At 41.7% G+C, this 12,731-nt stretch overlaps 1 protein-coding gene across 1 annotated transcript in view; it reads left to right on the forward strand.

Moving 5' to 3' along the window:
* Nucleotides 1-12,731, forward strand: part of LOC133563520 (mitochondrial 10-formyltetrahydrofolate dehydrogenase-like) — a 97,681-nt gene that overhangs the window by 54,700 nt on the left and 30,250 nt on the right. Inside the window, exons 7-13 of the mRNA XM_061917683.1 lie at nucleotides 2,806-2,940; nucleotides 3,015-3,140; nucleotides 3,244-3,335; nucleotides 4,608-4,752; nucleotides 6,102-6,221; nucleotides 6,296-6,423; nucleotides 12,008-12,158. Of these exons, the coding sequence (XP_061773667.1) occupies nucleotides 2,806-2,940; nucleotides 3,015-3,140; nucleotides 3,244-3,335; nucleotides 4,608-4,752; nucleotides 6,102-6,221; nucleotides 6,296-6,423; nucleotides 12,008-12,158 (897 nt within the window). The remainder of the gene's footprint in view (nucleotides 1-2,805; nucleotides 2,941-3,014; nucleotides 3,141-3,243; nucleotides 3,336-4,607; nucleotides 4,753-6,101; nucleotides 6,222-6,295; nucleotides 6,424-12,007; nucleotides 12,159-12,731) is intronic.

Genomic DNA, 12,731 nt, shown 5'->3' on the forward strand with positions numbered 1-12,731 from the left:
TATCGTCAATGTTCTCTACTAAATCCTTTCAGCAAAAATATGGCAATATCGCAAAATGATCAAGTATGACACATAGAATGGACTTGCTATCCTCGGTTAAATAATAAAATCTCTTTTCAGTAGGCCTTTAAGACAAAATGAATGTGGTCACACAAAGTATGTTTTCATGGAGGATAGCTATTGCTGCTTCAGATACAAATACAGAAAGGTAAAATACACTCACAATACTTGATTTATTTTTTTAACAGCAAATGGGACCAAAAAGTATTTAATAACAACTTTATCAAATACTTTTTGGACCCATTTATCATATCATAATATCATTATGATAACATTTTTATGAAAGCGAATAACTCCCTTTTTTCCTGTAGCTCTAATGTTCAACCTAAATCAACAATGACTAGAGCTGCACATATGAATTTAACGTAAAAAAAAAAAAGTACAAAAAAAAGGATGTATACCTCACCTGGTGTTTAGGTCACCGTACGTCACTGGAGTACAGATGAATACCGGTATTCATCTGTACTCCAGTGAGGAATTTTGATTTTGGAATCGATAAAATCCCAAAAATATACAATTCATGCAGGTGAAACTCAAAATATTTGAATTTCATGCAAAATTTTGTTTATAGCAGCAATTAGATTTAAAAAGTGAAACTAATATGTGACATAGGCTCATAACATGCAACTAAAGATATTTCAAGCGTTTTTTTGATATAATTGTGATCATTACGGCTTACAGTTTATGAAATCTCAGAAAATTTGAGGTTTTCAAAAACTGTAAGCCATGATTATCATCAATCAATCAATCAATGTTTATTTATATAGCCCCAAATCACAAATGTCTCAAAGGACTGCACAAATCATTACGACTACAACATCCTCGGAAGAACCCACAAAAGGGCAAGGAAAACTCACACCCAATGGGCAGGGAGAATTCACATCCAGTGGGACGCCAGTGACAATGCTGACTATGAGAAACCTTGGAGAGGACCTCAGATGTGGGCAACCCCCCCCCCTCTAGGGGACCGAAAGCAATGGATGTCGAGCGGGTCTAACATGATACTGTGAAAGTTCAATCCATAGTGGCTCCAACACAGCCGCGAGAGTTCAGTTCAAGCGGATCCAACACAGCAGCGAGAGTCCCGTCCACAGGAGACCATCTCAAGCGGAGGCGGATCAGCAGCGTAGAGATGTCCCCAACCGATACACAGGCGAGCGGTCCATCCTGGGTCTCGACTCTGGACAGCCAGTACTTCATCCATGGTCATCGGACCGGACCCCCTCCACAAGGGAGGGGGGGACATAGGAGAAAGAAAAGAAGCGGCAGATCAACTGGTCTAAAAAGGAGGTCTATTTAAAGGCTAGAGTATACAGATGAGTTTTAAGGTGAGACTTAAATGCTTCTACTGAGGTAACATCTCGAACTGTTAACGGGAGGGCATTCCAGAGTACTGGAGCCCGAAATGAAAACGCTCTATAGCCCGCAGACTTTTTTTGGGCTCTAGGAATCACTAATAATCCGGAGTCCTTTGAACGCAGATTCCTGGCCGGGACATATGGTACAATACAATCGGCAAGATAGGATGGAGCTAGACCGTGTAGTATTTTATACGTCATTAGTAAAACCTTAAAGTCACATCTTAAGTGCACAGGAAGCCAGTGCAGGTGAGCCAGTATAGGTATATATGTATGTATATAAAGGTATATACAGTATAGGTATATATGTATGTATATATGTATATAAAGGTATATACAGTACAGGCGTAATATGATCAAACTTTCTTGTCCTTGTCAAAAGTCTAGCAGCCGCATTTTGTACCAACTGTAATCTTTTAATACTAGACATGGAGAGACCCCAAAATAATACGTTATCGTAATCGAGACGAGACGTAACAAACGCATGGATAATGATCTCGGCGTCTTTAGTGGACAAAATGGAGCGAATTTTAGCGATATTACGGAGATGAAAGAAGGCCGTTTTAGTAACGCTTTTAATGTGTGACTCAAAGGAGAGAGTTGGGTCGAAGATAATACCCAGATGTTTTACCGAGTCACCTTGTTTTATTATTTGGTTGTCAAATGTTAAAGTTGTATTATTAAATAGAGGTCGTTGTCTAGCAGGACCGATAATCAGCATTTCCGTTTTTTTGGCGTTAAGTTGCAAAAAGTTAGCGGACATCCATTGTTTAATTTCATTAAGACACGCTTCCAACTGACTACAGTCCGGCGTGTTGGTCAGCTTTAGGGGCATGTAGAGTTGGGTGTCATCAGCATAGCAGTGAAAGCTAATACCGTATTTGCGTATGATGTCACCCAGCGGCAGCATGTAGATGCTGAAGAGTGCAGGGCCAAGGACCGAACCCCGGGGAACTCCACACGTTACCTTAACGTAGTCCGAGGTCACATTCTTATGGGAGACGCACTGCATCCTATCAGTAAGATAAGAGTTAAACCAAGACAGGGCTGAGTCTGACATACCAATTCGTGTTTTGATACGCTCTAATAAAATATTATGATCGACGGTATCGAAAGCAGCGCTAAGATCGAGGCGCAGCAACATAGATGACGCATCAGAGTCCATCGTTAGCAATAGATCATTAGTCAATTTTGATAAAATCTAAAGGCTTGACATATCTCGCTTTGTATGTAATGAGTTTGTATTACATATCAGTTTCACAATTTAGGTTTAATTGCTGACAATGGATTTTTGTACACTATTCATATTTTTGGAGATTCACCTGTACATCCCTAACTATGACTACAGTTGACTGTGGATATTTAACATTTTTCTATCTGCACCCAGTCAGTTACGCTGTATGGTTCATCAATGTTGCAAGGATCAATACCACCGGGTCAGCCGCTGGAAATGGAGGGAGCATCAAAGCCAAGCTTAGTGTCAAAGAATGGGCTTGTTCTACATGGAAGTGATGGAAAAGCAGTGAGTAGTATGTACTTTATTTTACGGAATCGTCAGATGCTGTTATTAATGAATGATTCGGTGTTCGTTTCCAGGTCCTGGTGAAGAATTTGCAGTTTGAAGATGGAAAAATGATCGCCGCGTCAAATTACTTTTCTACCGGTGAAACTCAGCGTGTGGAATTAACAGACAGCGAAAAAAACATTGTGGAGGAGATTAAGGCAAGTTATTTATTTATTGCAAAAGAGGCATTTTTTTTCCCATCATCACACCTTATTTTTGTCTCAACGCCTCAGCGTTATTGGTCCTTCTTTTTCATCACAGAACATCTGGAAGGGCATCCTCAGTAACGTTCCAGTCATTGAGGACAACACTGACTTTTTCAAGTCTGGAGCTGCTTCTATGGACGTGGTCAGGTAAGTTTTAACTACACACCAAGGGTGAAGGCACGTTATATCTATGGATTGAACAGATTTGTGCATGGGGATGATGTATTTGAAGAATATTTTACCTGACAATATGGTACAGCAAACCCTGCCTGTTAGGGCTACCAGTTTGATATTACCAAAAAAACAAGTATATCGAATGATCCCGGCTTATATCTGAAATCTGTGGTATCATTTCTGAAACAAGCAGTCCTGCAGTGTGTTTACTTGTGCAAAGCTGGACAGCAAGTTAACATCTGAATATCCTCCAGTAAGCACCGAATGTTGGTCTTTTCTTGTATTTAAGTCAAGTCATTTACAAAAGGTAAACCTTGTATTCTATACTGTACGCTGTAGGAGCTAGCAGCTACACAACAGCTAAGCACACAAGCGAGAACTACTGTATATAGTAAGTGTCCTTAATTGAACAAAATTGCAGTCTAAAAACAGGTGTCAAATAATTATAGTTGCATATTACTATATTTACACATACAAAGCAGGGTTTCCCCTAGACCAGGGATGGGCAAACCACATCAGGCCGGTTGGTCTTTTTAATCCGGTCTGCCAAATATTAGAACAAAATTAGGCAAAGATCTGTTTTGAGAATCACCACAACAAAACTGATACTATCTGAATCCGTGTTGTGTTAGCTTCCGCCCTCCTTTTCTGAATGTGTGTGTGAATGGGTGGATGTGATGTATAATGTAAAGCGCTTTGGGAATCATTCCATCCATCCATCCATCCATCTTTTTCCGCTTATCCGAGGTCGGGTCGCGGGGGCAACAACCTAAGCAGGGAAACCCAGACTTCCCTCTCCCCAGCCACTTCGTCCAGCTCTTCCCGGGGTATCCCGAGGCGTTCCCAGGCCAGCCGGGAGACATAGTCTTCCCAACGTGTCCTGGGTCTTCCCCGTGGCCTCCTACCGGTTGGACGTGCCCTAAACACCTCCCTAGGGAGGCGTTCGGGTGGCATCATTCAAGTATAGTAAAGTTTATATAAATGCAGACTATTAACATTTAAGTAAATGTTGATACAAATAAGGAATTTGACCACAAAGGTTTGTTCATAAATATGTTGTTAGCCTTTTTATTTGCCTATTTCATCACAAATGACATCACACTACCACCGTATTGAAAGAAATACTGCTGCTCTTTTTTGTCTAGATTAGAACATATGGTTCTAGAACTGCTCCATGTGTAAATGATATTAATGAAGCATGACGTAACTTGTGAACTGCTACTAATCAGTAGCTTATCAACTTAGGTTGGTGGAGGAAGTTAAGCAGCGGTCTGGTGTACTCCTTCAAAATGAGGATGTGTACATGGCTACCACCTTCCAGGACTTTGTTCAGATGCTCGTTCGTAAGCTGAGAGGTGAAGAAGAAAAGAATGATCTGGTCATTGACTATGTAAGTCTGCAACACAACATAATCTTGCTGTTTTAGTGGATATGGTTGATCTACGAAATCCCGGTCCAAATACAGATGTCAAGTCTTCTATGGATCAGGACCTTTACTTGAGAAATTATTGATGTCTTTGAAATTTTGAAGGGCTTGTTAACAAAATAATCTCACTAGCATTCTTTACAAGCCCTAAAGAAAACAGTGGCCATACCACTATTAGGTGCTCAACCCACAACTAGTCATGGTGCAACGTAAACATCAGGTATTTATTCTATTTGTGACCAAGGGTCTTGTAAAATGGCTTTTGATGGTGGTGTAAACTCAGTACGAAGAAAAGATGGCAGCCGCAACTTCGGAGCTCCTTGTATTGACCCTCGTACACAGTACAGGTGGCTACAGCACACTTTTCCGGTCCCCACAATAAAATTGCTGTGCGCTACATCCTGTCGGACTGCACTAACAAAATAGGGCTGTCAGAAATGTAGCTTAGATATTTACTGTTGTTATTTTTCCACTTGAACAACATTTCTTAATGGAATTTGCAGTGATGGAATGTTGGAGTACAAGTACACTTGAAAAAGAAAACACAGGACAAACAAAGGGCACAAAAAATAAGCCAAAACTGAACAATGCACCTGAATCATGACCCATTTATTTTATTGCCCAACATGCTTATCGTTGTTCATGTCATGACCTGTGTGACGGTTTTTAGATTTTTGTGTTGTTTTTCCTTCTGGCTAGCATTCTTACTTTTTTCCACTTCCTGTTGTGGTTATGTTTAACAGTGACTTCCACACTTGCTCTTGATTAGTGATCTGGAGACTCACCTGCCTGTAAACACTAATCAGGAGGGTTTATCTGTCACTCTCGTGCACCACTGGTTCGTTAGTTTATTGTGATTAATGTTCACGGTGCCTTTTATTTTTGGCATGCCTAGTCCTAATTTATATACCATCCTAGCTGCACTTAGCCTACCATATCTGCATTTTGGGGCCGCACCATAAACAATTTTGCGCTACCATGACAGTTTCCCCCTGCTTGCTCTGATCATTGAATGCGACTTTTTATTTCAAAATGCTATTTATTGTATGTTGCTGCTGCTACAAAAAAGTGCAAATACATGGTATCAAAACAGAGCCAAAGTCAGCGGGTATAAAAACAACTCCAATCTGGGAAACAGTTTCTGTGATAACAGTCTGCGTTTTTTATGCGCGCAATTTTGACACGGTACAATTTGTCCGTACTTTCTTGCTGCTCAAAATGTGCTCTCTGTATGTTCACGCTTACAATAGTCAGTTCCACTTTGTCCAAATGAGCTTGTGTTTGACAGTTTGTGATGTGCTGTACACTACCAGGCCATCCAAGAAGTGAACAACATGACAGTGAAAATGCCCTACCAGTGTTTCATCGATGGCTGTTTTGTGGATGCAGAGAATGGCAAGACCTACGATACCATTAATCCAACTAATGGATCGGTAAGATATGTCATGACGTTATATCAACAACAGAGCTTGTCATAATTTTTGTGTCTTACACATTTTTTTTTCAGGTTATCTGTAAGGTGTCTTATGCTTCAGTGGGGGATGTTGATCGTGCAGTGGCTGCTGCTAAACAAGCTTTTGTTGACGGGCCCTGGGGAAAGATGAACCCAAGAGACAGAGGAAACCTACTCTATAAGTAAGTTGCCAAACAGGACTATGTAATTTGGTTGCTTTTCACTCTTTACCTCTATATTTTACCCTACACACTATTTATCATGCTTTATTTTAATTCCCTTTTCCCCGTTACAACTTCATGTGCATATGTTACAGCTTTCTACAGTACTACACAAAAATAAAGGAGGCAACATTTTTATTTTCATACTGTATACCAGGGGCGCTCACACTTTTTCTGCAGGCGAGCTACTTTTCAATTGACCAAGTCGAGGAGATCTACCTCATTCCTATTTATAATTTATATTTATTTATCTATGAAAGAGACATTTTTGTTAACAAGTTAATGGTGATTAATGATAATAGAAGCATGTTTAACACACATAGATTCCTTTCTTTCATGAAGACAAGAATATAAGTTGGTGTATTACCTGAATCTGATGACTTGCATTGATTGGAATTAGACAGTGGTGCTGATAACGTCCGCATTTTCAAATGGAGGGAAAAAAAAGTCCTCCTTTCTGTCCAATACCACATGAAAGTGGTTGGATTTGGCATCTCATTTGTCCAACTTGCATACTCATTTTTAAACACTTTGTTATGAGAGTAGCATATGTGTGTGGCCCTTTAATGTCTGGCAGCAGGTGAGTGACGTCAGTGAGTGTGCGGGTGGGCAAGCAAGTGAGAAAGCGGTCGCTGAGGGCGGGGGAGAAATACATTGGCATCAAACTCCGTAGCTTGCTAGCTTGTGCACGCTAGCTTTCTGAGACTCTTATTTTGTTAGCACAGGCAGGATGAAACAGGTCTTTTATGGTGAAGACAGGAACTGTGCAGTCGGTCTTTACAGTTTTGACAGTAGGTACGGAGTCTCTAGAAATAAAATGTGTTTCTCTGCGTCCGCCCTGTTAGTGATTTTTTTCTTAAATATGAGCTCGCAGCAGCCAGCGTCATCTCACAAGATCCTCGGGTGCCGAGAATGTCAAACAACTGACGAAAGTGAAGTCTTGGTATGATTGATGATTGCTCATTTTTATGTCTATTTTTTAATGCCTGGCTTGAGATCGACTGACACACCCTCCGAGATCGACCAGTCGATCGCGATCGACGCAATGCCCACCCCTGCTGTATACAATCGTTTTGAAAGTACTATGTGTAATATGTATACCGCATTTTTCCGACTATAAGGCGCACTTAAAATCATTTTATCGTCTCAAAACTCGACAGCGCGCCTTATAACCCGGTGCGCCTAATGTACGGAATCATTTTGGTTGTACGGAATCATTTTGGTTGTGCTTACCGACCCCGAAGCTATTTTATTTGGTACATGGTGAAATGATAACTGTGACCAGTAGATGGCAGTCACACATAAGAGATACATGCAGACTGTAATATGATGGCAGTCACACATAAGAGATACGTGCAGACTGCACTATGATGGCAATATGACTCAAGTAAACAACACCAAAATCGTATATGTTCCAATGAAAATATTGAACATTACACAGCGCTCAAAACTCTATCAAAATGTTTTAGTATGACTTTGGTAAGCTATGAAGCGGCACCGCTTGACGGATTGCACTGAGCTTCAACATACCAGTATTATTATGGTGTGTTTTAAAGGGTAAGATATATTATCTGGCCTTTTGTTTCACAATTTTATGCACAAGCAACTTTCTTACCTTCTGGTACCTGCTGATCTGTATTTGGGATCTGCATAAGTCTTGTAATTTGCGCGTGTCCACCATTGTAGTTCGTACCAATGCCGTGGTCGATAAGCTTTTTTCTCTTTCTCTATCTTCTTGTTATGGGACATTCATCCTCCGCTGATGCCATTTCTAATATAAAGTAGTGTAAAGTTGTTACTTATAACAATCACTAAACTCGCCATGAAAGTGCTAAAACATACTGGTGTAGTAAGTTTACATAATTCACCAAAGGAACTTTAGTTATTAGAGAGTACCGGTTGGACAGTTTTTTCGGGACACATTTACGATGTTGTTGCACAAGTGAGCCACGGATGAGGAAATGCTGCTCCGCAATTGATTTAAGTAAAATCCAAAGGCCATTAAAAGAGTTAGCTCCATCTCTTGACACTTCTTCCCTTCCGGTCCTTGCACACTCCACCGCTACAACAAAGATGACGGGGAGAAGACACTGCCGAAGGTGAGCCACGTAAATAAGACCGCCCACAAAACAGCGCATTCTGAAGCGACTGTCAGAAATCAACTTGAACATTGTCTGTAAAACATAATCTGTGCAACATTTTGTCCAAAGAATCACCATTACATGTTATGTAGACCACAAGATAGTGTTTTCAATATAATCTGATGCGCCTTTTGTATGAAAATAGACCTGACTAGACCCAGTCATTCGCAGTGCGCCTTATAATCCGGTGCGCCCTATGGTCCGGAAATTACAGTAATTTAAAAAAATTGCGAATTTAGCAACGTTGAATAATAAGGGTGTCCAGAGCCCATATTAATATTGGAATATTGCTCCAATCCGGAAAAGGGTGGAATGCCATCACCGGGTTGGGGAGGAGCCCCTGCCCCAAGTGGAGGAGTTCAAGTACCTAGGAGTCTTGTTCACGAGTGAGGGAAGAGTGGATCGTGAGGTCGACAGGCGGACCGGTGCGGCGTCTTCAGTAATGCGGACGTTGTACCGATCCGTTGTGGTGAAGAAGGAGCTGAGCCGGAAGGCAAAGCTCTCAATTTACCGGTCGATCTACGTTCCCATCCTCACCTATGGTCATGAGCTTTGGGTCATGACCGAAAGGATAAGATCACGGGTACAAGCGGCCGAAATGAGTTTCTTCCGCCGTGTGGCGGGTCTCTCCCTTAGAGATAGGGTGAGAAGTTCTGCCATCCGGGAGGAACTCAAAGTAAAGCCGCTGCTCCTCCACATCGAGAGGAGCCAGATGAGGTGGTTCGGGCATCTGGTCAGGATGCCACCCGAACGCCTCCCTAGGGAGGTGTTTAGGGCACGTCCAACCGGTAGGAGGCCACGGGGAAGACCCAGGACACGTTGGGAAGACTATGTCTCCCGGCTGGCCTGGGAACGCCTCGGGATCCCCCGGGAAGAGCTTGACGAAGTGGCTGGGGAAAGGGAAGTCTGGGTTTCCCTGCTTAGGCTGCTGCCCCCGCGACCCGACCTCGGATAAGCGGAAGAAGATGGATGGATGGATGGGTCCAATCTCACCCATAAAAAATAACTATCGGATGATATCGGTTTGCATCTCAAATGTCTGATACAAGCATTCATGAGGCGCGTTCATTGTGCAAACCTGGACAGCCAGTTAACATCTAAGGGTCTGCCAATAAGCACACAAGGTTGGTATTTTCTTGTATTTTAGTTAAGTCATTTACAAAAGGTAAACATGGTAGGCTATAGGCTATGACGAGCTAACAGCTACACAAAAACTAAGCACACAAGACAGACATATGTAATAAATGCTCTCAATTGAATAATATTGCAGTCTGTAACAGCACATTTTTAAATGTAAAAATAAAATAATTTTAAAGGTCTATCTGTGTTGGCCCTGTGATGAGGTGGCGACTTCTCCAGGGTGTAATCGCCTTCCCCTCGAGTGCAGCCGGGATAGGCTCCCCGAGAGGGACAAGCCGTGGAAAATGGATGGATAGATAGTTGCATGTTACATTATTTACACATAAAAACTTTCCAAGGCAAAAGCGTATTACAAAGTATCCAGTAACAAACATGTCCACATCATTCAATTTATTGCGTCATGAGCTTAACTTTATGAATTATAGGTGATCACTAGAACAATTACCACTCTACTTTAAAAGCATAACTCTACAGTAAGGTTTGTTTTTATACACATTATTCTCTGTTTGACTAATTTAACTTGATCAAACCTTTTCTACCATTTATACAAAATATTAAAAGTATGTACTATGATTCCTGTTGCTATCATCCATCCATCCATTTTCTACCGCTTGTCCCTTTTGGGGTCGCGGGTGGTGCTGGAGCCTATCTCAGCTGCATTTGGGCGGAAGGCTGGGTACACTCTAGACAAGTCGCCACCTCATCGCAGGGCCAACACAGATAGACAGACAGCATTCAAACTCGCATTCACACACTAGGGCCAATATAGTGTTGCCAATCAACCTATCCCCAGGTGCATGTCTTTGGAGGTGGGAGGAAGCCGGAGTACCCGGAGGGAACCCACGCAGTCACGGGGAGAACACGCAAACTCCACACAGGAAGATCCCGAGCCCGGGATTGAACCCAGGACTACTCAGGACCTTTGTATTGTGAGGCTCATGCACTAACCCCTGTTCCACCCTTCTGCCATATTGGTTTTAAAATCGGTGTCAGCCAACACTTAACTTCAATATTGGGTTGATATCAGAAATGAAAAAGTCATATCGGGAACCCCAGTGGTGCAGACCTGATGCACAGAGGAGTGGTCCCCCCCAGGTCCCGACTTGGACTAGCTTTCGCCTCCTCCGTGGTCACCTGATAACCTATCCACGCAGGAGAGGGGGGCAGAGCAGTAAAGAAAGACAGCAGATTAACTGGTCTTAAAAATGATGGTCTATTTAAAGCAGGGGTGGGCATTACGTCGATCGCGATCGACTGGTCGATCTCGGAGAGTGTGTGTGAGTCGATCTCAAGCCAGGCATTAAAAAATAGACATAAAAATGAGCAATCATCAATCATACCAAGACTTCACTTTCGTCAGTTGTTTGACATTCTCGGCACCCGAGGATCTTGTGAGATGACGCTGGCTGCTGCGAGCTCATATTTAAGAAAAAAATCACTAACAGGGCGGACGCAGAGAAACACATTTTTTTTCTAGAGACTCTGTACCTACTGTCAAAACTGTAAAGACCGACTGCACAGTTCCTGTCTTCGCCATAAAAGACCTGTTTCATCCTGCCTGTGCTAACAAAGTAAGAGTCTCAGAAAGCTAGCGTGCACAAGCTAGCAAGCTACGGAGTTTGATGCCAATGTATTTCTCCCCCGCCCTCAGCGACCGCTTTCTCACTTGCTTGCCCACCCGCACACTCACTGACGTCACTCACCTGCTGCCAGACATTAAAGGGCCACACACATATGCTACTCTCATAACAAAGTGTTTAAAAACGAGTATGCAAGTTGGACAAATGAGATGCCAAATCCAACCACTTTCATGTGGTATTGGACAGAAAGGAGGACTTTTTTTTTCCTCCATTTGAAAATGCGGACGTTATCAGCACCACTGTCTAATTCCAATCAATGCAAGTCATCAGAATCAGGTAATACACCAACTTATATTCTTGTCTTCATGAAAGAAGAAATCTATGTGTGTTAAACATGCTTGTATTATCATTAAACACCATTAACTTGTTAACAAAAATGTATCTTTCATAAATAAATAAATATAAATTATAAATAGGAATGAGGTAGATCTCCTCGACTTGGTCAATTGAAATGTAGCTCACCTGCAGAAAAAGTGTGAGCGCCCCTGATTTAAAGGCTATAGTATACAGATGGGTTTTAAGATGGGACTTATATGCTTCTACTAAGGTAGCATCTCTGAAAGGTTCAATACTATCAATACCATCTCAAAGGTTTAATACTATGCTTCCTCACTTGCAATGAAGGCTTGCAGATCTGATGGAGCAACACCAGGATGAACTGGCAACGATTGAGGCAATGGACTCAGGAGCTGTGTACACACTGGCCTTGAAGACTCATGTTGGCATGTCTATTCAGACATTTCGCTACTTTGCTGGCTGGTGTGACAAAATCCAGGTAGAGTTTTGTTTGTAAAGGTTTTTATTTCAGTTTGTTTTCATGTGACATCTCAAATGTTAAATGTCCCTTTTTATGTTTTACCTCTGACTTGATATTCAAACACTCTTCTTTGTGGAATTGGTAGTTTATTTAAATTGGTTGTTTTCTGGGTACAGCTGCATTGAAGCATAATCCAATAATATTTGGGGTGTGGCTTGGAGAAGTCCATTCCAGGAGCTTAATGTTAGCCTGCTTTATCAATTCCAACACCTGTTTGGATATATGTTTGGGACCCCTGTCCTGATAGGGGTATCCTATTGTAATTCAGACATAGCTTTTGATTTTAGATACATTTGAAAAAGGTGGGCATAACCCTCCTTCTTCAATTTGTATCCACTGTTTGCCATGCACAAGTACCACTGACAGTAAAACAGCCATAGAGCATGATGCTAACACAACTGTGCATTAGTGGTGTCCTGATACCAATAATATGGGACCGGTACCAAAATATTTCGGTACTTTTCAGTACTTTTCTAGAATAAAGGGGACATCAAAAATGTCATTATTGGCTATATTTGTACAAAAAATCTT

Source organism: Nerophis ophidion, linkage group LG12 (assembly GCF_033978795.1).
Source record: "Nerophis ophidion isolate RoL-2023_Sa linkage group LG12, RoL_Noph_v1.0, whole genome shotgun sequence".
NCBI lineage: Eukaryota > Metazoa > Chordata > Actinopteri > Syngnathiformes > Syngnathidae > Nerophis > Nerophis ophidion.